General features: G+C 43.7%; 1 protein-coding gene across 1 annotated transcript in view; it reads left to right on the forward strand.

The window, feature by feature from the left end:
* Positions 1-18,342, forward strand: part of SNX30 (sorting nexin family member 30) — a 96,468-nt gene extending 78,126 nt beyond the window's left edge. The window contains exons 8-9 of the mRNA XM_033122288.1: positions 9,462-9,614; positions 12,146-18,342. Of these exons, the coding sequence (XP_032978179.1) occupies positions 9,462-9,614; positions 12,146-12,205 (213 nt within the window). The 3' untranslated portion in view covers positions 12,206-18,342. The remainder of the gene's footprint in view (positions 1-9,461; positions 9,615-12,145) is intronic.
* Positions 18,343-22,550: the final 4,208 nt, after the last annotated feature.

The raw sequence follows: 22,550 nt of genomic DNA on the forward strand, positions 1-22,550 counted from the left end.
ACTCTATATTATCTCATTTATTTTACACCACAACCATGTGGTTCAGTTACCATCATTATTCCCATTTGAGAGATGAGCCAATAAAGGCCCAAGATCACACAGCCAGCAAGTGGCAGAGCCCAGATTACAGCCTGCGGTCTGACTTTCGAACCTTGCAGCTACCATTATGTTACTCTGCTTCTTTTGGTTTGTAATTGGAAGGTGTGTTTGTTTTTGCAAAAGGAGTGAGATAGGGAATGTTACTAAAAATAAAAATAGCAGGGCCCCAAGTTTCAGGGAAATAGTTTGACATCAGAATTGTGTGTTTGGTTTTCTTCCTCTCCCCTGGTTCTCACTGCTGCTGCCATGCTGAGATATACCTAGAAGGGAACTAGCTTTGGGAATTTGGAATCCAAACCTCAGAAATGGCACACCTTGACTCTATCTAGTACTTTTTTATACTAATTGCGTCACATGATCACCACAGCAGTCATCTGAGGCCCACGGGAACACTGTGTTCTTTCCCGATTTCATAGGTGAGGAAACAAGGCACAAAGCAGCTCAATAAATTGCCTAGTTTTGTTGATGCCGAAGGTCTTTATCCAGTGCACGTGGCTCAGCAGGCATACAGTACAGGAATGTGGTATCGCTTCATGTGTCATCCATTGTGATCTACACAAGAAAGTGAAAGCTGCACACATCTTCCGGAAAGTCAGATGATAAAGACGGGCTCTTGTCATTGGCCCAATGTATGCAGGGACGTGGCCAGAGAGCTAGGCACCCTCTCTTTTGTCCACAGGCTGTCAGCCTTCTTCCATCCTGTGTGTCACAAGGAAGGACATGATGGGCATACAGCTGTGTGCCTGGCTGCCCTCTGTCTCTCAGCTGCTGTCCCATTGGCTAGTTTGGTTGTCCCTGTGATATTCTGGAACATGGTACTGTCTGCTGAGCCCACGTCTCAGTCTCATTTAAAGGAATGACATAGAATACTGTGTTTATATATTTAAAATTTTCATTCTCACAGTTTAGCTTCCAAATATAAATATAGAAAAATCACTTTCCTGGATAGGAAGGGAAAGAAAGATGGCATGTCAAGCCACCGGCCAAATTGGGAAGCTGAGAATATTTAAAAGAATGTCGCTGAAATAGTTCTGTCAGCATTCATACCTGCTCGGCCCTAAAGACAAGCTTTCTCAGAGGCTGATTTTGTCATTTAATATATGTTCAGCCCTGTGTGGAGCTGTTGGTTTCCAAAGACAGGAGCTGAAGGTTATGAAGAAAAGGCCGAGTTAAATCTTCACTGTGCCATGGCTTGCTGGCTGCCAGAAGTTCACCTTGGAGCAGAGGAAACGGCTGTTTCTGGCTCCCACGTTCCAACTGGCCAAGCTGGGGGCGTTCCCTCCTCATACTCTCTCTCCCCTTCTCGCTGGCCCTGGGAGACTTCTCTTCTCCTCCCAGTGGGTGTTGAAATCTTCCTGCTGCTGCTTTTCTCACTTCTCTGGAGCATGACTGACCCATCCAACTCATTCTCTTGGCCACAGGTGTTCTTAGAAGAGGGGAAGGTTTCTTTCCATCCCATAAGACTAGTCAGTAGGTTCCAAACACGGCTACATTCTCTTAGTACACCGCAGGTAGGCAGTCTTCATCTTCCCTCTTTCCGGTGGGATGCTGAGCCAGGCCAGTTATTTTTGCTACCTACTTAGCAATTGTGATATTTAACAACAGAACAGGGGCTGTCTTGATGGAGGTGTACCTGTGAGTGTGACCCAACAGTGGGGGCAGCAGAAATTGTAGAACCAGTTTTGGACCCGAGGCAGCAACTACTGTGGTGGGCAGAGGGCTCATTTGGCGTCCTGTCCAAGTCCACGAGGGATTGGTAGAAAAAGCACAGGATGTAGAATCAGACAGTCCTGGCTTCACATCCCAGCTCTACCCCCATGGCTTGGACTGGCTTGCTCATTGGCCTTTGTGGAGTTCACACATGCGACTGTTGTGTGGCATAGCACTGGATTTAGTAACAGAAAAGCTCCATCAGTAGAGCTTCTGCTTTCCATACGAGCTCCGGTTCTCTCTCATAGGAATACTGAATGAGAACTGTGTTTTCTGGGTTTGTCACTTATGTTTCTTTTGTTTTTTGTTTTTTGATTTTTTTTTTTTTAAATTTTTGTGGCTGAGCATACTGTTTGGGGTGTTGTTTGTTTGTATCCTAAAGCTTCCCCTGCTTTCTCACGCTCCCGACTGCCTATCCTCCCTGACCACCCATCAGCAGGTAGGGAGATACCTAGGAAATAAAGAGCTCCAGCTTTTGCTGGGCTTTGTGTTATGAGGTTTTGAGCTCCACTTTCCAGAGATGCTGTTGGTGAGATAAAAGCCAGGGTACCAGGAAGTGGGTCCAGGCTGATTTTACTCCAAGGACTCAATGAGTTCTGCTGTTAGTAACTTAGAGTGGGAGCAGGATTGTGCACAGGGAGCAGGGATGCGGGGAAGGAAGGAGAAGATTCCTGCTGAAAGACGGGGAGTTCTCACGAGGGAGGGACCCGGGCCTGAGCACGTTAACAGTGCCCAGGGGGCTGGGGGCTTCCTTGTATTGTTGTGAAATCTTGAAAAGTTGCTCTGAAGACTGAGGGAAAGCTGATTTTTATGAAGCTGTGGAGTAGTATCAGATCTAACCGCTTTCTCCGTAACCCAGAAGAAGGAAATAGCCCGTGACCCTCACTAGGAATTGCACACTGGGAGCCCAGAGCCTGTGGCTTGTCAGCTTGTGCTGAGGAGGTGCAGTCGTCGCTGAGGCCTCTGGAGCTGAGGGAAAACGTTGGCATCAGACAAGTCAAAGTTTTGCTTTGTTTTTAGGTGGAGGAAACTCAGCAAACCCTGAGGTGGTTTATTCTCAGGCAAATGCAGCTTTGGAGTGTGTACACTTGGCTTTCCTCATTTTAAGTTTTCAGTTAGATTAATTAGAGGTTCTTTAGTTGGGGGCCAGCGGCCTTCTGCTGGATCTGTCAGGACCACAGCCTGTGAATCTTAGAATTTGACCCTCCTCACAAGCTGGGGAGGATATCAAAGCTATTATTAGAAACAAAGAAGGGCAGAGGAATTGCGTTTTAAATGGGACAGGAAGCGGACTACCCTCATGTGAAGCGGAGAGAGCTTGCACAGTTTGTTCTGCATTTGACTCTTTTCAATGCGAATATATTCAAGTCTTGCTAGTTCAAAAAAGAACAAAGAAGGGATGCCAAAAGAGAATGCCTTGTAAAAATCTCACAATGATCTTCAAAAGGTAAAAGAGAAAAAGGTGGGGGAGTGTGATTTTAGGCCCTGATCTACAGGTGGCCTTTTGCTGGGTACAGTGCCAGGTGAAGAATCTATTGGAAATGGGTAGTATCTTTGTGGAACTGAGAAGGCGTGTCACGTGGAGGTGGGTGGGGGCAGAAAACAGGAGGTACTGAGCTGCCGCTTCTCAGGGTGAGCACAGGTAGGGAGGGGAAGCAGACCTTAAGGTCCCTTGGACAAACCTCTTAAAGGCTGTGGCCCTTTAAAAGCTTTTAGGACTACCAGAATGGTCAACATTCTGGATGAGGGAAGCTGTGGCACAACAGCAAGAACTCTGGTTCTAAAGTGGCAGAAGGAGTGAGGAGACTTCTTAATATGGAGCTTCCCCAGACCTGAGAAGTAAGTGAGGGTATCTGTTGTTTCGGGCACTTTGGATAAGTGAGCAGAGACACTCCTGTGGTTTCCCGGTTCTCTTCACAGCACCCTTGATCTCAGCCTGGGTTTGAAAGCCAGATGAATGACACAGAGGTTGTATCAGCCAATTCCTACAACCGCCCGTATCAATGTGGTTGTTGTCATCTTACAGATGAGGAACCAGGGCTCAGGGGAATGACATGTATAACTTATGTGCCAAAGCTAACAAGCAGTGGACCTGGGATTGGCCCCCAGATATGTCTGGCTCCAAAGTTGGAGCCCTTTATCCCCATTACTTGGGCTCCCAACAATCTTTGTGCCATTAACGGGGAGGGTTCCGGCTTTTATAAGCATGTATAGATGAATGCTAGAGGGACTGGGGGAGAGAATATGCACTTTCTCTGGGGTCTTCAGTCTCTGTGTCTGCTAGCTCCTTTCAGCCATCATGCAGGTGAGCTCATGGCTCCTGTTCTCAACTCATCTTGGGCCCTTTCTTCTCCCTCCTCATGTTATTCTCTGAAGTTTGTTTCTTTTTATCTTTTTTTTTTTTTTAAAGCATTCTTTCAGGGACCTGATGACTTCCTAGTTGCCAAATTCAGTAGTCTCTTCTTAATCTTGACCCTATCTCAGTGTTTTCTCAACATTTTTTCTTCTCACGGCTCACATAAAAAAGGATAATATTTGTATGACACACTAGGCTGAACAGACCAGGTTGCTTGAAGCTGGAAATGAGCGACCTAGGACTCTGGCTTCCCAGAGAGCTAGGGGATCCATGCTGCTCTCTGCCCCACCTTTCACCCAGCAGCATATGGCTGAGAAGACTACCATCTTGAATTGCTTATGTCATTGTCCCATAGCAGTCAAGAGCTCCCTCTCCCCACAAGTTTTGGGATCATGTCTGCCTTATATAATCATTGGGACTTTTTAAACCTATTGTCATCCTGGGTACAAATAATGTGACGTCTCCAGCCTAGCTCCAAGAAGGACACTTAGGGATTTATATTGTAGGGCCTAGAAATGCCTAGTACAAGGAAAGAGCTCAATAATACATTTTTAAATGAATGCTGAGTGACTTTGCACTGCCACCCTGCTTCCCAACACAAAAATGCTTAATCTCATCCCATATAAGCCTTCTCCCATCACTCCAACAAACCCATATTCTGTAATGGATATTCTCATGAGAAATAGGGAAACTGATGTGAAAAATGCAGCCTTGTTCTCTATTTAGGAGTTGTCTTTTGAGGCCTTATTTGGTGATTTTTTTTTTCTTCCTGGTGTCTTGTGATAAGCAACACCCAACCATTAGCATTGAATATTGCCATCTCAACATCCTTCACACACAAGATAACATAACTCGAACAATACCTCAGTTAAAATATGAAAACATTGAGCTAAGGAATGTGGGATGTTTCTTTCTGTTCGGTTAACTAATTGTCGCAAAAATATCTTTGAAAAAGAAACAAAAGTGAAAAAAATGCGATCCTGGGTGTCTGATACCAGCAGCCCTCCTTTTCATAAAGTTGGGCAACTTCAGTAGCTGGTCATTTCAGATAGCTCATCCCAATTCCTCTTATTCTCTTCTTTTTAAGCCCCTATTCTCTTCTTTTTAAGCCCTTATTCTCTTCTTTTTAAGCCCTCCCCCCTCATCCATCTTCAAACCCCCTCCATCCCTGTACTTCTATGGCTCTTCTCTCTCTGATGCACTTCTTGTTTCTGTGCCCATCTTTCTTAGTGACTTTTGCTGATTCCTTTATTAACCCTATAAATGTAGGCTTCTCCACGAGTTCTACCCTTTGACCCTCTGCTCCTCAACCTCCTTTTTTATTCCCCCATATATTAAAAAAAATTTAATCATGTCAAAATACACATAACATAAAATGTATCACCTTAACCATTTTTTGTTGTAGTTCAGTAGTGTCAAGTAACTTATATAAGTGGAATCAGTCAATATTTATCTTTTTGTGACTGGCTGATTTCCCTGAGCATAATATCCTCAAGATTCATCCATGCTGTAGCATGTGTCAAAATTTCCTTCCTTCTTAAGGCTGAATAATATTCCATTGTATGTATATACCACATTTTGTTTATCCATTCACCTGGAACAGGTACTTGAGTTGCTTCCACCTTTTGACTATTGTGAATAATGCTGCTGTGAACATGAGTGTACAAATATATCTTTGAGACCCTGGTTTCAATTATTTTGGGTATTTACCCATAAGTGGAATTGTTGAATCACATGGAAATTATATTTTTTGAAGAACAATCATTCTGTTTTCCACAGTGGCTGTACCACTTTACATTTCTACCAATAGTGTATGTGGGTTCCAAGTTTTTCACATCCACACCAACACTTCTTATTTTCTGTTATTTGTTTATTTGTTTGTTTGTTTGTTTATTATAACAGCCATTCTAATGGGTGTGAGGTGATATCTCATTGTGGTTTTGATTTGCATTTCCCTAATGATTAGTACTATGGAGCATCTTTTCACGTGTTTGTTGGCCATTTGTATGTCTTCTTTGAAGAAATGGCTATGCAAGTCCTTTGCTCATTTTGAAATCAGGTTGTTTGTTTTGTTGTTGTTGAGTTGTTTTAGCACACTCTTGTGGAGGGTGGGTCCCTGAGCCTTACGTAGACTATTGCCACCCTACTCATCCAGACTAGAGATGTCAGGCTCTTCTCTGACTTTCTGTATCATAGCTCGTGCAGTTGGTTGCCAAATCTGTCAGTTCTGTCTCCATCAGGTTGATCTAATCTATCCTCTCCCTTTTGGTGTTATAGTCACTGCCCTGGTTCCAGGGTGCAGAGAGTGATCTCACGGCAGCATAGTTTGGTGTTGACTCATCTCTGATCTCTGGTGAAACCTTGGGTGGTGTTGTATGGGTGAAGAGGAGCATGAAGTTTGAAATAACATTTAATTATGTTATAATAGTTTATATTTGGAAAATGACAAAAGTAACCTCTTTTTTTTAAGACATGGAATAAAGTTCAATAAAATATTCTTACCTGAGGAACTATGCAACTGATAGATTATCTTTTGTAATATTGATACTGATCAGAACTAGCAAATATTTGTTGAGTGTTTAATATATGCCAGGCACCAAGTGTTTTATCCATTCTATCTCATTTAATCTCATAACAACCTTGTCAGGTGGGATAGTATTATCTAGAAAAAGAAGCTGAGGCATAGCGAGGCCCAAAGTCACCCATCTAGTAAGTGTAAAGGTGATATTCAAACTCTGGAAGTCTGGCTCCATAATTGTCTATATAGTTAGAGGAAGCACGAAGCCTTTTTATTTTCCAAAAGGGGGCATGAGTTAAATGGACCTCAGAAAACCTGCCCTTCAGGAAGAGTCCCAGGCTTCTTATCTTCTACCCACAGCGGTCTTGCCAGATGGAGTTCTCTCGCTTTGCCTTTGTGGAACTATGGCCTGTGAGCTATTCCTGAGGTGGATCTAGGTATTTTCTCACATCCGTCACTTGAATGTACTGTCACTCTAGAGTGCCCTCTCTCACATCATCACATGCCCCACTTCTGTCATCTTTGAAGAATCAACTCAGTGGTATTTCTTGAAGGAAGCCTGATCCTTCATCGCAGCGGGACTCACTCTCCAGTTCCACCTCAGTACGCTCATCATGGGCTCAAGAGCGAAGTGAAAGCACTCGTAACACCTCACGTACTGTCCAGGCAGGTTTGTTTTCTTCCCAAGTGGATCGTAGGCAATTGGAGACAAGTTGGCCTGTTGAGACCTAAGAACTTTCGTATTCCTCACTACCAAGCGTGGGTGTGTTGTGAAAATGATAAGCCAAAAGTCTCCCAAAGCGAGGCTCAGGCTATCATAAAATCCAGAGCTATAGTTCTGACTCTTAATTTTTGTGGGTCAGCCAGAGTTCCCATCCACAGAACAGACCCAGGCATCTTTCCTACCTAAGAACTCCATTGAATCAGGCAGCCCAGCCTCCCTCTTCTCTGTGTGCCCCGACAAATTCTCTTTTCAGAGTGTTCCTTTTTCCTCTTTGCTGAAGTAATTTTGTTAAGCAAACCGGAAGGTATTGCCAGGCACTGTCTGTCACCCAGATGCTAAAATGAGTGGTGCCCAGGAGAGGAATAAGGAAACTGGACTGTGCCTCCAGGGAGGCGAGGCCTAGCCAGAGACGCTGGCTCCCTGGGTGTTCGTTGAGGCTGGTTCACTAGACATTTGTAGGGGAATGGCTCGGGTGCAGCAAAACCAGGGCACTCTTGTTTGTTTCAGTTTCCCCTAAGGTGACTAGCAGTAATGGGTGATTCAGCAGAGAAAGGCAAAACTGACTTCAGTCATGGCATCAGAAGAAAAAGTCAAGTCTTTTTTTTTTAATTCCAGAAACTTAAGTGCTTTGGAGAAGGCTTCTTTTCCCCCTCTTGAAAGAAGTTCCTTCTTTTTAAGTTGCCCAGGATGCGTCGCTATATCTTTCTCTCTAACTCATCCTTGTCTCACCCAAGTTCAGTTCCCAGACCAGGCACATTTGAATCCCCTCACCCAGGCTGCTTCACTTGCCTTGTTTCTGTGTACTGTAGCCACCTCCAAATGGTCTGGTGGCAGATGGCTAAGTGCCCTCAGCACTTTTGGAAGCCATGAAGGTGTCCGGCTCCCTCAGGCCTGGCCTCACCATTATTGATGTTTCTGGGTCAGCTCCTTGCCCATAAGGGCTGAGTATAAAACTTCCCTGGTTGGTAGAGATTGACCCTGAAGGTGATCCACAGCTTGGAGACATTGGGGTTCACAGCACACAAAGTGTACAAGGCCTCATTTGTGGTTGGGAAGCATTTGACAGGTGGGTGTTTGACCCAACTTTGGGTATGTTGATCCCATGGCCACCATCAGGGCCCAGTATAGCTCTTGAGTTAGGAGAGAAGGTAGCTTTATGCTTTGGTAACCTGGCTAATCATATCCCATTACCTTCTCATAATATTGAATGCTCTCTCTAGCTGTTTAGGATGGCTGAAACTCATCAAAGCAAAGTGAAAGTTGTGAAATTCAGGTGACATAGTTCCATTTTGAGAAAATCTTACGAACTTCTTTAAGAAAAACTTGAAATAGCCTGTTATATTTTTCTTCTTTGTATTTCAGATTCTTTTGCCACGCATAAATAATTTTCCTCTTCTTTCCAAAGAATTACCTAACTTTAACTTTTCATTTTTGATGACCTGCTATCTTGGAGTGCATGGACAAGTTTCCAGTTTATTTGTAATGTGGGGTTCAGAGGAGGAAGCCAGCAAATAGTCTTCTTAGTGCAATTAATTCTCTGATTAATGAGGATGGGCATTATCAAACTTCACAAGTGATGGAATAGTTCAAGTGATGGAATAGTTCATATGACATAGGAAAAACCTTCTTTTCTAGTTTCGTTATGGGAAACAGGAGACTAGCAGGGTAATACCAAATACTGTTGGATATTTGCAAAACTTATACACATTTTTATGTATGGACAGTAAAACATAAAAGAAGAAGCAAAGATATATGACTAAATTGCAGTGTTTCGTCTTCCTGTTTGTAAATGGGTTGGGGTGTTTTCCCCCCATGAGCCTCTGTTTTGTTTGGGAGGGTTTGAAGCTCTGGGTCAATATAGCCTTTTTCAGAATTCCTTCTTAGACCTGAAAACCCTAGGCTCTGCCTTCAAACAAATGCCTCCAGAGGAGAGAGTGTGTTTGTGGCATTTTAATATAGTAGTTTGGCCCTTCACAAATGTGTGAGCAGGGGAGCTTGAGTCATGAGAAACCAGTTACACATACAGAGCGCCCACTTACGCGTCCTCCTTCCAGGTGCCAGCAGATGTTGAGAAATGTCAGGATCGGATGGAATGTTTCAATGCTGATCTGAAAGCCGACATGGAGAGGTGGCAGAACAACAAGAGGCAGGACTTCCGGCAGCTGCTCATGGGAATGGCTGACAAGAATATCCAATATTACGAGAAGGTAATGAGCATGCTCACAAGGCCACAGCCCTCTCATTAAGAAAGCATTTCCAGTAGCCAGAGCCTTTCGGAAGGGCCTGTCAGAAATCCAGGAGCAGGGATCCTGCCAGGCCCAGCTCCTTCCCTTACGTTATGTACTTATTCTTAGTAGCCCCTGCATGTCTTTGGCCCGCTGTGCTAGATGTGGTGTTGAGCTTGGGAGCAGAGATTTCCCAGGTGCCCACAGGGGTTTCACTTTCATTCACTGCTGATGTCTGTGCCCTTTGGTCCTGGCAGCTCACTGCTTCCCAGAGTCAATCAGGCCTTCATTGCAGGGATGCCCTCAGTTATCGAGGTTTTGGGGTTACTTTAATGGAGGCTTTGGGGTTACAGCTTAAAGTAATCACCTGTTGTGGTTCTACATACATGGGTATGTAGCCATGGATCACTGTATGTAGTCATGGATCACTTTGGTCATCTGACAAAGCCCTATAGACCCCTTATCAAAATAATTTTTTTAAAGACTTTTATTAAAATGTGGCTAACATATAATATTATATTAGTATCAGGGATACACCATAGTTATTCAACATTTATACTCCTAAAGAAGTGACCACCATAAGTCCAGCAACCATCTGACACTGCACCATGCTATCACAATAGTATTGACTAGGTTCTCTGTGCTGTACATTGCATCCCCATGACTTATTTGTTTTATGCCTGGAAATTTTAATCTCTTATTCTCCTTTACCTTTTCCACCCTTTAAAAATTTTTTAATTACAATTGACATTCAATATTGACTGTTTTTTATAAAAATAGACTTTAAAATATTGCTTTTAAATACTTAAAAAAATGTACATCGGATTACAAAGGAAAACTATTAAAAACAGTTTTTTTCATGAGTTCCCATACACCACAAACAGGATCATTGTCTTGGGGCCTTGCCTTGGCTCCTACGTACATTTGACAACTGCTTTCTGTGTACTTGCTGTGTGCAAGGCATGGGTACACATTAATGAACAAAACAGCAGAACTCCTGCCATCAAGGAGCCCTCAGTCTACTGGAGGATACCCGTTAATCCAAGAATTCCACCACTTCATAGTGAGGTAAAGAACAGGAAACTAGGAGAAAATACTAGTGGGCATAATTACGGATGGAAGGGGGCAAATGGCTTGCGCAGGAAAGGCCAATTGAGGAAATAACATTTAATCTGAGTCTCAGAGACAAAGACTTGAGGAATAAGTATTCTAGGCGAAGGAAACAACATTATGCAAGGGTCTTAAGGTAGGAAAAATCTTGAGCATTTGAGGACCAAAAAGAAAGCTGATGTGGCCTTGGTTCCCCATCACTGACATAGAAGGACCCTTCTGGATCCAATATGGCCTAGGGAGAGAGCCAGACCCAGAATGCCATGGACCCTACCCTGGGGCTCTCACTGAAAGCAAACTCCTTGAAGCTCCCCAGCCTTCCTTATGTAAGGGAGGGTGGGAGTCTAGCTTCTTCTCCAACCTCAGAGTCACCAAAGAAGGGAAGCAGAGAGCAATTTCACCACTCTTCTCCCTGGCTTGACCTAAGGATGCCTCGCCTCCCTCCTCCTCAGAACTCTTCTGAAATGACTCAGGACAAAGTCTTGCTTCACCCCTGCACTGCTACTAAGAAAGGCCTTGTGTGATTCCTCTGTCTTTCCCATTTTGCCAAAGACTGCTCACAAGTAGTCATTTCTGCTAAGCAGGGTGCTCTTAGGGGAGAGTACCAGAGTCATCTAAGTTTCTTGGTCCTACGCAAGGATCTGCAATGAAAAGGGATTGGTGTAGAGGACAGAACAGTTGTTTTTGGAAGCATGAGCTCTGCCACTTACAAGCTGTGTTGTCTTGGGCAACTTATTTAACCTCTCTGGGTTTCATTTTCCCCATCTATGAAGTGAGTGGGTGATAAATATAATAATAATAATTCTACTTCATAGACTTGTGAGAACTGGTGATAGTGAATGCAAAATACGTACCAGTGTTTGCACATAATGAAACTCAGTAAATATAGAGATCCCTCCATCATTTTCCCTTTTGCGAGATCCAGGAGTAGCCCACACGAGTGAATCTAAGGTAGGTGAGGAAGAGCGGGTTTTCCACCCCCCAGAGTCCGGTGGCTGGCTCATTCCAATATGACCTACATCCTTATGCGGGCTCCACCCCTACCTGGAGCCAGGTCTCCCTCCTAGCTGAGAACCTGGGGCCTCATCAAGGCTTTGCAGCCTGGTCTCTGTTCTGCTTTTTCTTTCAGTGGAAAAATTTCAGTGAATCCATTTCCACTCATTGGACATGAGCTGCGTGGACGTCTAGGCCTTGTGGAGACTCTCCTGTCTTTGGTAGAGATGGGAGAGATATAGTCAAAACATAGTCAAAACCAGCACCTGTTACCTCCCTCGTTTCTAACAACTGTGGGTAATACGTGTAGGTGTCATTAGACACAGTTGACCGAGCAGGATTGACAGTAAAAGGTAGATGAGAGCGGAACTAATCGGTGCTGATACTGTGTGCGTATGTTGTTGTTTCAGTGCCTCATGGCGTGGGAGTCGATCATTCCACTACTGCAGGAAAAACAAGAGGCCAAGTAACTTCCTTCCTGGGACGGACTCTTCTACCTACACAGGGCATGGCGCCCCATACCGGAATGTCCCTGCAGTGCCAGCGAGACAGCACTGAGAAAACCACAGAAACATCTCTTCTCCTGTATTTCTTTCCCTTCTCCACCTTCCTTTGTCTGACATTTGTTTTCAATTAGTATTTATTCCCTGGTGGAGTCTGTAAGGCTATAATCATCTCTCAGCAAAAAAAGCATACCTCCGTGTTGTGAAGGAACCTAGGAAATGGAACACTACGAAGATTTGAAATTGAGGGACGAGACAACCTTCAGGTGACATTCTGACATCTCATTACAGTTTCCTGTTTTGGGACAGCGGAGTTGCCTGTTGTGGAAGAGAACCCGGGTCCTGCTTTTCAGGGACATGAGAAAGGCATGACTACAAGGCAGGTCTTGCTTTCCGTGGATACATGGCGGTTCTGGAACTGACCTCTGTGGGCATTGGCTTGTCTCAGCCTAGAAAGAGGTGTTGTCACCTCCGTGGGAAGTCCTTAATGTACAGGCGCCTGTAGCTGCGAGTGTGGCGCGCTGCCTGCTTGTGATGATTGACACCTGTTTTATGGTTTCTGGTTCGTATAAGACCGTTGTCTAAAAGCGTCCGTGCTAGAGTGGCAAGCCAGCGTCCTTGTCCTTATGCGATGTCTCGGGGAGCTGAGGGGACAGTGCTCCCTGAACTTGTTTCTGACACTAGAATGCAGTAGTAGATTAGAAACTGTTTTTGTGTAAAATGAAAAAAAGGTGCATTTTATTCTGTGAAGTTCTTCAGCGTTTTTCTTTGGCTCATTAAATGTCATCAGAGTAGTGTGAGGGGATATCTGTTGTCTTGAAGTCAGAGTAGCTCCCCAGTAGTTGAGATCATGGGGTAGATATCAAGCCCCGCCTCCCACGTCTGCTTTATGCAGTTGCCTTTACCTCACCCCAAATTCCTAGTTAAATGTTTCCTGTGGTGTCCACTGAATGTTTAAGCAACTTTGTGGTGAGAGGCTGGCATGTTGTTAGGACATAGTCGAGATTTTGCAAACTCCGTGTGCACGTCCTACATGAAGTGCTTTAACCCTTAATATTTCCTGGTCAGGAAGAAAAGTCAGCCTCTGGTCGAGCCTCCAAGATGACAAGTGCAACAGTGAACTCTTTGCTTCTAGTTAAGCTAAGGACTCAATTTGCAGCCAAATTCCTGGGGACTGCTGGCCGCATCTAAAAATCTTTATTTCAAACCATTGCCAGGTCTACTTTTCATATGAACACAAAACAAGCAGACAAAAAAAAAAAAAAAAGGATCTATCTTTCAACTCATTTTCTTCTTCTGAAATGAAGCTACGTATGACACGTTTGTGTTCTTTTGTCTGTGACTCCTCCCTGTAAAATTATAAATCTGAGTCTCAAATAAGCGGTGTTATTTTTTTCTTTAATGAAGTAGCTGTGCTGAGACACGGCTGCATGTGGAAGTTCGTCTGCAAACACCAGTCAGCGTGCAGCACGTGGAAATCAGTTCACTCCACTTCTAACGGTACAGTTGACCTTGGTCAGCCACAGCTGTGACGCTGCTGGGGCAGCAGTTGGATGGCACAGTTGGATGGTTCTGTTTCATCGTGTTTGAAAAAGTCACAGTTTAAGTTATAATTTTTATATCCATTGGTACTTGCCTGCATTCTTAGACCCCATTCGTGCCAGTGTAAAATCCTTTGATGTGAATTTTCAGGTTGGTACAATTAGAAATGATTCATTGAAATAGAAGGGTCAGAACAGTCCATCTACCCTGAGTGGTGATTCCGTGTTTCATTCTACCTCTAAACCATCATGTTGGGGTGGGTATAGATGCCCGGGTCCAACGTGACAGCTCGTTGGTGGAATCAGGGTGTATATCTAATATTGGGTTGATGGCCCTCTATTTGTATTTGACAGAAGATACTAGACTGACCCAGCAACAAATGCGCATCTTTGGGAATGTGTGAAGCCTTGCTTTGTGGAATATGTACTTTAAAAATGTTGCCCAGTGTAACGCGTACTTGGAAAGAACTATGGAAGGAGTTGCAAGACTAGAGTCTAGTCTGCTGCTGGTTGCTACATTCCTGTGTAAGGATTAGTTGCGAAAGAAGGCAGCCCTTCAAAAAATCATCAGGTTCTTCGCTGGGATATATGGGGAAGGGAGTGAGGTCTATAGTCATTACCTTACGTTATTGGAGGCAGAAGACTGGCTCTGAAGGGATTCGGGCCATCTTGGGATTTCGTCTTTCTCTATTTGTTTGGTCTCCATGTGATGTTCCTGTGCTTTAAGACAGCGGAGGGAACTGGAAAAAGGTAGACTGTCCTCCCACAAGGTAGATTGTCCTCCTACATGCCATTGATAACAGAGCAGAGAAAACTGGGGCACGTTACAGACTTCCTTGGAGAAATGGTCTAGGCTGGCATCTGATGAGGTGAGGAGCCTGGACCAGAAGGAAAGGGGCAGTAGGCGGAGAAGGAGGCTCTCCAGCCCTTCCCACTCCCACGCCTCGTTTGGGCCCCTGAGGGTCAGCAGCCCCGAGCATTCGCCTCTTCATCTCCATCAGCACAAAGGTGATTCCCTGTGAGAAGTGTAACCAGAGACTTCTGTGCCAAAGACGGCCTCGTGCAGGCTTCGTCACCCCAGCCTTCTTGGCTCCACAAAGTCGCGGCGCTCAGATCACCAACTCCCGTCTTGTATTTATTTTCCAGGAGGTTTTTGCTTGCAGATGCGCCTTACCTCAGGCAGACAGACCTGGACAGATGTTGAGGCGTGAGCACATGGCAGTGGAATGGAAAGTCATCCCTGTCAGCTGCCTCTGAGCCTGGGAAGTGAAAGGTTTCATTTACCCAGATTAAAAATACAGGCTAAGTAAGGCAGCAGAGAGAATTCCTAGAAACTGAGCCGATTTTAGAGAGCACATAATGTTGAAGAGGGCAGTTGTGATTTGTAGCAGATAGGGACACTGCTCTTCCTTATCATGTGATGGATCTGTAAGAAGATTCTAGGCTACTCGGCTCAAAGCAGGCAACCACTCCTCCTAATGGAGGAGGGAACGCCTTATACAACCAGGTTTGGGGTTGGAATTTCTCCTTTAATAAGACTTAATAATGACTCCTGGTGAACTCAGGTAAGTGCAATTATGGAGGTGGTTGGCTCGTATTTCACAGTGCTGCTCCTTGAACTGACCGGACACCTTTCTTTAGCTGAAATCACAAAACCCAGCACAACACAGGGGATTGTGGTGAATGTAACATAAGTTTGCCTTCATGCCAAATTTCAGCCACACCTGGAGTTTGTTCAATGTGGTTAAATTGAACGTGTTTTCTCATGAGGAAACTAAGGCGTACCTGCTGCTCATTTCTAGTGAGGCCGCCTTTTGTGATGGAATGACAGGAAGTTCTGCTTCAGAGGAGGGCGTGCTGGGCATGTGGCAGTCTGCAAGTGGAGTTTCTGTCTTAGGACGGTGTCAGCCCGAGAAACACCCGGAGTTTGTGTGACTTAGCCCTGCCAGTGATAGCATTGAAATCGCGGGCACCTGGTTCTGTTTTGATGCCATTCATCGGATTATAGGGTAGCCATTCTCTACATTCTATCCTGACCTGTGAGAGAAGATGGAGAGCAAGGTCCAGAGCAACCTCCTAGGTCTGTGTTGGCCTCACGTGTTTGGGTCTGGGATGAGTTAGATCTGGGTTCTGGCTGCCTCACAGGGTGCTTCCGCTCAGAAGGAGCACTGCTTGTTGTCAGGGCAGGGCACCCCAATTCTCGACCCCATCTTCCCAGATGCCTACTTTAAAGGGCTGTGGACTCTGGGTAATCTAATTATAAGATTGGGATAACACTGCTTTGGCCATCCCCATTTTAAAAATGGTGTTGGCAACGTGGGTTTGCCTCTCACAAAAGTCCTCCAGATGGCGACAGATTGGACATGTCCTCTCACTGCTTATGTTTTCTCTATTCTGATGGCATGTGGCATTTATCAGTAAATTTGAGGAAAATGTCATCCCCTGGGCCAGACTTACACATTGAGCTGGGTGTGATGGAGTTGTCTCATTCCTTGTGTTGTTTTTTTTAATTCACTGAATAAAATAGACCCGATTTTGAATCAACCCATTCAGTAGGTGTTTAGCTTTTTATTTGAGAGATGTCTGGCCTCCCCATAGTTGCACAGATCAGAGCATCAGGGCTGACTGCTTTAGAAAAGGTGGGGAGAGGCTGTATCTCAGGGGGTTTGACTGTTTTTTCTTAATCGGATGGGTTTGCAATGCTTTCTGGGTATGGCTGTCTAATCCCTTCTATGATGGCAGAAAAATATGTTATCCAGGTGGTTTTTACTCTTATAGATAGCCTGTAAGTAAGTGCTTGGAAAAAATAACAAACCAGTAAGGTATTTGTCTCATATATAAACATTCTGTGTATTTAGCACTTGAAAATCCATGAGTCTGGACCTTTAAAAATGGCACAGAATGTTAAAATCCTAACTCTGCTTTGTGAGAATTTGTCAACATCTATTTTAATGCCTTACTCTTCAACTAGTGTTTTCTAGATTCTGGATAAAAAGAGGTTTTCGAAATGTAATCAGTTGTTCCGCTTGAATACTAGAGGTCTAGCCCTGCAAGTCCTCAGTTCCCTTAAACAAGCAAGAAAGTGAGGTTCATAATTAAGGCTGCCTTTTGGGAGGAAAAAGCTTAAGTATTGCTATTGCCAAATGATATTTTTGATAATGTAAGGAAACACAGGGACCACAAAACCTTTTTTTGTTTCAAAGCGTGAAAGATTAATTTAGTGCCTTTTGGCACACTTTTGATTGTAGAGGAGATATGATATCAGCATTGACAAATCACGTAGATACAAAGAACTCTATAGATTGTGACAATATGAAAGGTTTACCCTGATTCTGCAGAACAGCTTTTTAAGAGATCCTGTGGGGGCTTCAGAGCAGTGTGTTTCAGAAAGAAATTCTCCTCAGGTTGAAATGCCAAAAACATAAAACGTACTGTGTTGACTCACATAATTTAGTACGTTTTAACAGAGCTTTTACTATTAAAACCAGTGATTGAGTATTGCACATGCACCTCCCTCAGCATTGTCACCCTCTTACCATGTGATTCTGGGCTCCCTGCAGGCAAGGTGAAAGCAGATAACACCTATCAACACCCCTGTTTGACAGGCCGGTTCACAGTCACAGACCAACCTTCCAGCCACCAATGATACTAGAAAGGAGAAAGGGGGATTGCTTTTTCCTCAAGTGTGGAAATGAGGAGAGGAAAGTAGATTGCAAGCAACAATGTGAATCAGTATGCTAAAATGATGCCTGTGTCAGCTGGGCCGTCATCAAATAACAAACCAGCAGCTCTCAACAGTCAGCACCGTTCACCTGGACACCTCTGAGGTTTGGGTCCTGTCCAGTAGATGCCCTGTCCGTTGTACTTCTGTGTACCTGCTCCCTTGGTGTCTGTGCGTTGGGAATGCATTGAGAAATGATGTACACCTGATATATTCCCATGAAATAAACTGCCAGCAGACTTTCTAACTTGTATTTTAACTGTTGAAAAAGAGAGAAAAACTTTTGCTTAGATCATGTCCAAATTATGGACTGTATTTCTTATTTTTAGAAATCATTCTTTACATTTAAAATTTTAAAAGAATAAAAACCTGCTGAGGTATTGATAAAGTCCTCTGTGTAAATGTGTTCTCTTCTCTCCATGCTGCCATTAAGCCAAATCAAAAGCTGTGAAAAAACAAAATGTGCTCGAGAATGTGTGTAGATGAGAAAGTGATTTATTTACAGATCAAAGTCTTTGTTTCATGAAGCTACCAAGTTTTAAAAAGGATGGCACCATTTTTTTTCTTGTTATAGAACCCAGAGACTGTAAAAAGAAAAAAGAAAAAAAAGGAGTGTTTGTTGCAGTTTTGATGCTGGCACAAGGTTTTTGTCCACTTTTTTTTTTCATATATCTGTGTATAAAAAATTCTGTCTGTTGTTTACTATGGGATTAGTATTACATTTTGAGGTAAACAAAAGAATTTGTATTGCTTGATAAACTGTTAGCTTGTAAATTTAAAAAGTTTTCTTTACCTCAATTAACTTAAAGTAATGGACCAATAAACCTATAAAAGATGCTTTCTTTACCTTGAGTCCTGTTCTCATTTGTACCCCTTTATTAGAGAGGAAAACATGCATGCCTCTTCTCTCTGTCTCTCTTTCTCTGTCTCTCTCTCTCTAAGTTTGCCTGCTAGAATCAGGATACACAGAGCAACAGGAAAAAAATATAATTGAACTATTTTTATTCGTCTTCACGTCTTTATAAACTTATCTTCAATTTACCAGCTCCTACATCTATAAGTTGGCATCAGTTTGGGGAAATGAAGAAACTACCTAGTGTCTGTACATAACCATATCTGTAACCGTGATTGGCAGGCAGGCTGGCAGCCAGCCCAGGAAATTACATGAAGGATTTCTTCCTACTCCATCCCATAGCAAAACACATCATATTCTGGGTCAGAACCAGTCATTTCCTCATTTGTTTTTGATTGCTATAATGTTATGTAAAGCAAAAATGTCTGTAGGTCATTAGAGTGTTGCAGTGTGTTGCAAATTAGAGACCAGTATGCTCTCTGTTAAGCTTGCTTAATGATGTCAAGGTACTGAAATGGACTTAAACTGGTGTTAAACTTGGCTTACTGATAATAGACATCATCAATATAAATCTGTAGTCATATAAAATGAGGCAGCAAGGTGGGATAAAAGGAAGATATTTGGATCAAGACTCAGCCTTTCCGTAAATCTCCCATGCAGGACAATTCCAAATAAGTTATGTAGATACTCCACCATAAAGGAGGAAGGGCATACCTCCCTACTCTCCCTACACTCCTTTAATGTGGGCTGCACAGAGTGACTTTCTTCCAAAGAGTACAGTATGGAAAGAGGAAAAAAAGAAAAGTAACTGTGCCGTAGAGAAACCTGACAAATACTACTTCAGCCAGGTGATCAAGGTCAACATCAACAGGTAAGTCATGTTGACAGTACATATTCTTGATGACGAATATGGCACTTTACTGCTATGATTTTCCTCCCCCAAACCCACAGACCCAGTCTAATCATGAGTAAAACATGAAATGCTAATGGTGGAGCATCCTACCAAAATGCCTTACCAGACTCCTCAGGACTGTCAAGATCATCAAAAATGAGGAAAGTCTGATAAACTGTCATAACCAAGAGGAGCCCAGGGAGACATAACATCAATGTTAGGTGGTATCCTGGATGGAATCCTGGAAAGGAAAAAAGACATCAGTAAAAACTAAGGAGACAAGCAAGATGGCGCAGTAGGTAAATGCTGTGCTTACCTTCTCTCACAACCACATCAAAATTACAACTAACCTACAAAACAACCATTATCGAGAATCGCCTAAAATCAAGCTCAACTGAAGCCTTTCAACTAAGGATGTGCAGAAGAAACCACCTCCAGTCTGATAGAAAGGGCAGAGATGTGGACGGGCTGGTCCTACACCCATATGTGACCATTAAAGATTGGGAGGGATATTTCGGCTATGGAGGTCCCCTCACCTCCCAAAGAAGAGAGAGGTCTGAGCTCCACTCCAGCGCAAGGTTCCAGTGCTGGGGAAAGAAGTCCCCACAATTTCTGGTTGTGAAAACCAGCAGAGCTTGTGACTGAGTGAGACTGAGGGCGGCTGCACTCCCAGGCGCTCCTCTTAAAGGGACTGTGCACAGACTTACCCACCATTGGAATCACGCTCTGAGCTCCAGCGCTGGGCAACAGCTGGAAAGGGACATATGGTGGGGAACTGAGTTGTCTGGCTTGGGACGGGGGCTGGAGAGGAGGCTTTCTCCTGGATGGGGGAGATGGTGGAGGCCATTGTTTCTTTGCTGAGCCCTTCCCATTCCCTGCGTGCAGATGCAGATAGCCACCATATCTGAGTCTCTTTTGTTGGTTCACCACACCCTGGCAATTCAAGACCCCACCCTGCCCAACTTTCGGTATACCCAGGCCGATTCCAGTGGCTTTTTCGTGCAGACTGCCTGCCTTGGCTCAAGCTGCAGACTTTCCTATGGTCGCTCAAAGGTTCATGGAACCCAGACAAGCAGCATCTGACTTGAGCGTGTCCTGTACCTCTGGCTGAGCTAGCCCTAAGCTGGCATTAGAGGCAACCAGCCTTGGTTTGCAACTTGGCCTCTCAAGGTGCTTCTGCATATTTGTGGCTCTTGCTGGGTGGCCCCGGGTGGGGCATGGGCTGTGGCTGAACTTGACCTACAGTGGATCCCCTCTAAGGTGGTCCTGGGTCTGGCTAGCTTCAAAACAAGCTGGAGCATTAGTAGCCACCTCCAAGTGCAATACAACCAAGGGGCAGATTGCGCAGGCCCCAGAGTCCTGCTGAGGCAGATCCTGCCCTGTAGGTTCAGCGCCTGCACCACAACTCCTCCATTGTAGTCAAGGCCAGTCCTCACAACCAGTGAGCCCAAGGGTCAGTCCCTCGCATTGATGTGCAATTATTAACAAGGCTCAACTACAAGAACAGGGCACATACAACCCACACAAGGGAAACACCTGGAGCGCATGGCTCAGGTGGCCAGAAAGACTGTGCCACTGAACCCCACAGCACACCTACTACATAAGGCTATTCTACTAAGACCGAAGACATAGCAGCCCTACTTAATACACAGAAACAAACACAGGGAGGCAGCCAAAATTGGGAGACAAAGAAACATGTCCCAAATAAAAGAACAAAACAAAGCTCCAGAAAGAGAACTAAATGAAATGGAGACAAGCAATCTATCAGACGCAGCGTTCTAAACACTGGTTGTACGAATTCTCAATGAGCTCAGGGAGAACTTCAACAGAGAGATAGGAAGCATAAAAATGGAGATGAAAACCATGAAAAAGAACCAGTCAGAAATAAAGGGTACAGTAACGGAAATGAAGAATATATTACAGGGAATCAACAGTAGATTAGATGAAGCAGAGGATCCAACCAGTGATGTAAAAGACAAGGTAGCAGAAAACACTCAACCAGAACAGCAAAAAGAAAAAAGAATCCCCAAAATTGAGAGTTTAATGGGCCTCCGGGACAATATCAAGCGTACCAACATTCGCATTATAGGAGGTACCAGAAGGAGAAGAGAGAGCAAGGAATTGAAAACCTATTTGAAGAAATGGTGGCAGGAAACTTCCCTAACCTGGTAAAGGAACTAGACATATAAGCCTAGAAAGCACAGAGAGTCCCAAACAAGATAAACCCAAAGAGGCCAACACCAAGACACATCATAATTAAAATGCCAAAAGTTAAAGACAAAGAGAATCTTAAAAGCAGCAAGAGAAAAGCAATTAGTTACCTAGAAGGGAGCCCCCATAAGACTGGAGGCTGATTTCTCAACAGAGACTTTGCAGGCGAGAAGGGAGTGGCAAGAAATATTCCAAGTGATGAAAAGCAATGACATACAACCAAGGTTATTCTACCCAGCAAAGCTATCATTTAGAATTGAAGGACAGATGAGTTACCCAGACAAGAAAAAGCTGAAGGAGTTCATCACTACCAAACCAGTATTACAAGGAATCATAAAGGGACCCCTTTAAGATGGGAGGGGTTTAAGAATGGGTGAAAAGGGAAAGGATTAAGAAGTACAAATTTGTTGTTACACAGTAGTCATGAGAATGTAGGGTATAGCATAAGGAATATAATCAATAATATTGTATTATAATAACTAGATACGGTGCCAGATATATGTTAGATCTATCAGGGTGATAGAAGGGAATGGGGTTAGGGGCAGGGTGAAAAAGGTGAAGGCATTAAGAAATACAAATTGGTTGTTAATACAGTATGGGGAATATAATCAACGTTGTAAGGATCATGTAAGGTGCCAGATGGACACTGGACTTATCAGGTGGATCACTTCATAGACTGTGTCCAATGTGCTTTACACCTGAAGCTGAAGTAGAATAATATTGAATGTCAACTATCACTAAGTATATAGGTATATATAGTCACAGGATGTGGAGTACAACATAGGGAAGATAGTGGTATTGTAACAACTATATAAGTTGTCAGAGGGGTAGTAGCTTGGGGATGGGTTATCACTTTATGAGGGGTTTAAATGTCTAACTATTACGTTACTTTGTACACCTGAAACTGATAAAAAATAAACTAAAAAAAACTAAGGAGATATGAATAAACTATGTGTGTTAGTTAATAATGTATCAATATTACTTCACTAATTGTAACAAATATACCATATTAAGATATTAATAGGGCAAACTATGCAGAGGATATAGGGGAACTCTCTCTTCTGTTGCTTAATTTCTCTGTAAATCTAAAACTG

Source organism: Rhinolophus ferrumequinum, chromosome 12 (genome assembly GCF_004115265.2).
Source record: "Rhinolophus ferrumequinum isolate MPI-CBG mRhiFer1 chromosome 12, mRhiFer1_v1.p, whole genome shotgun sequence".
In the NCBI taxonomy this organism is placed as follows: Eukaryota; Metazoa; Chordata; class Mammalia; order Chiroptera; family Rhinolophidae; genus Rhinolophus; species Rhinolophus ferrumequinum.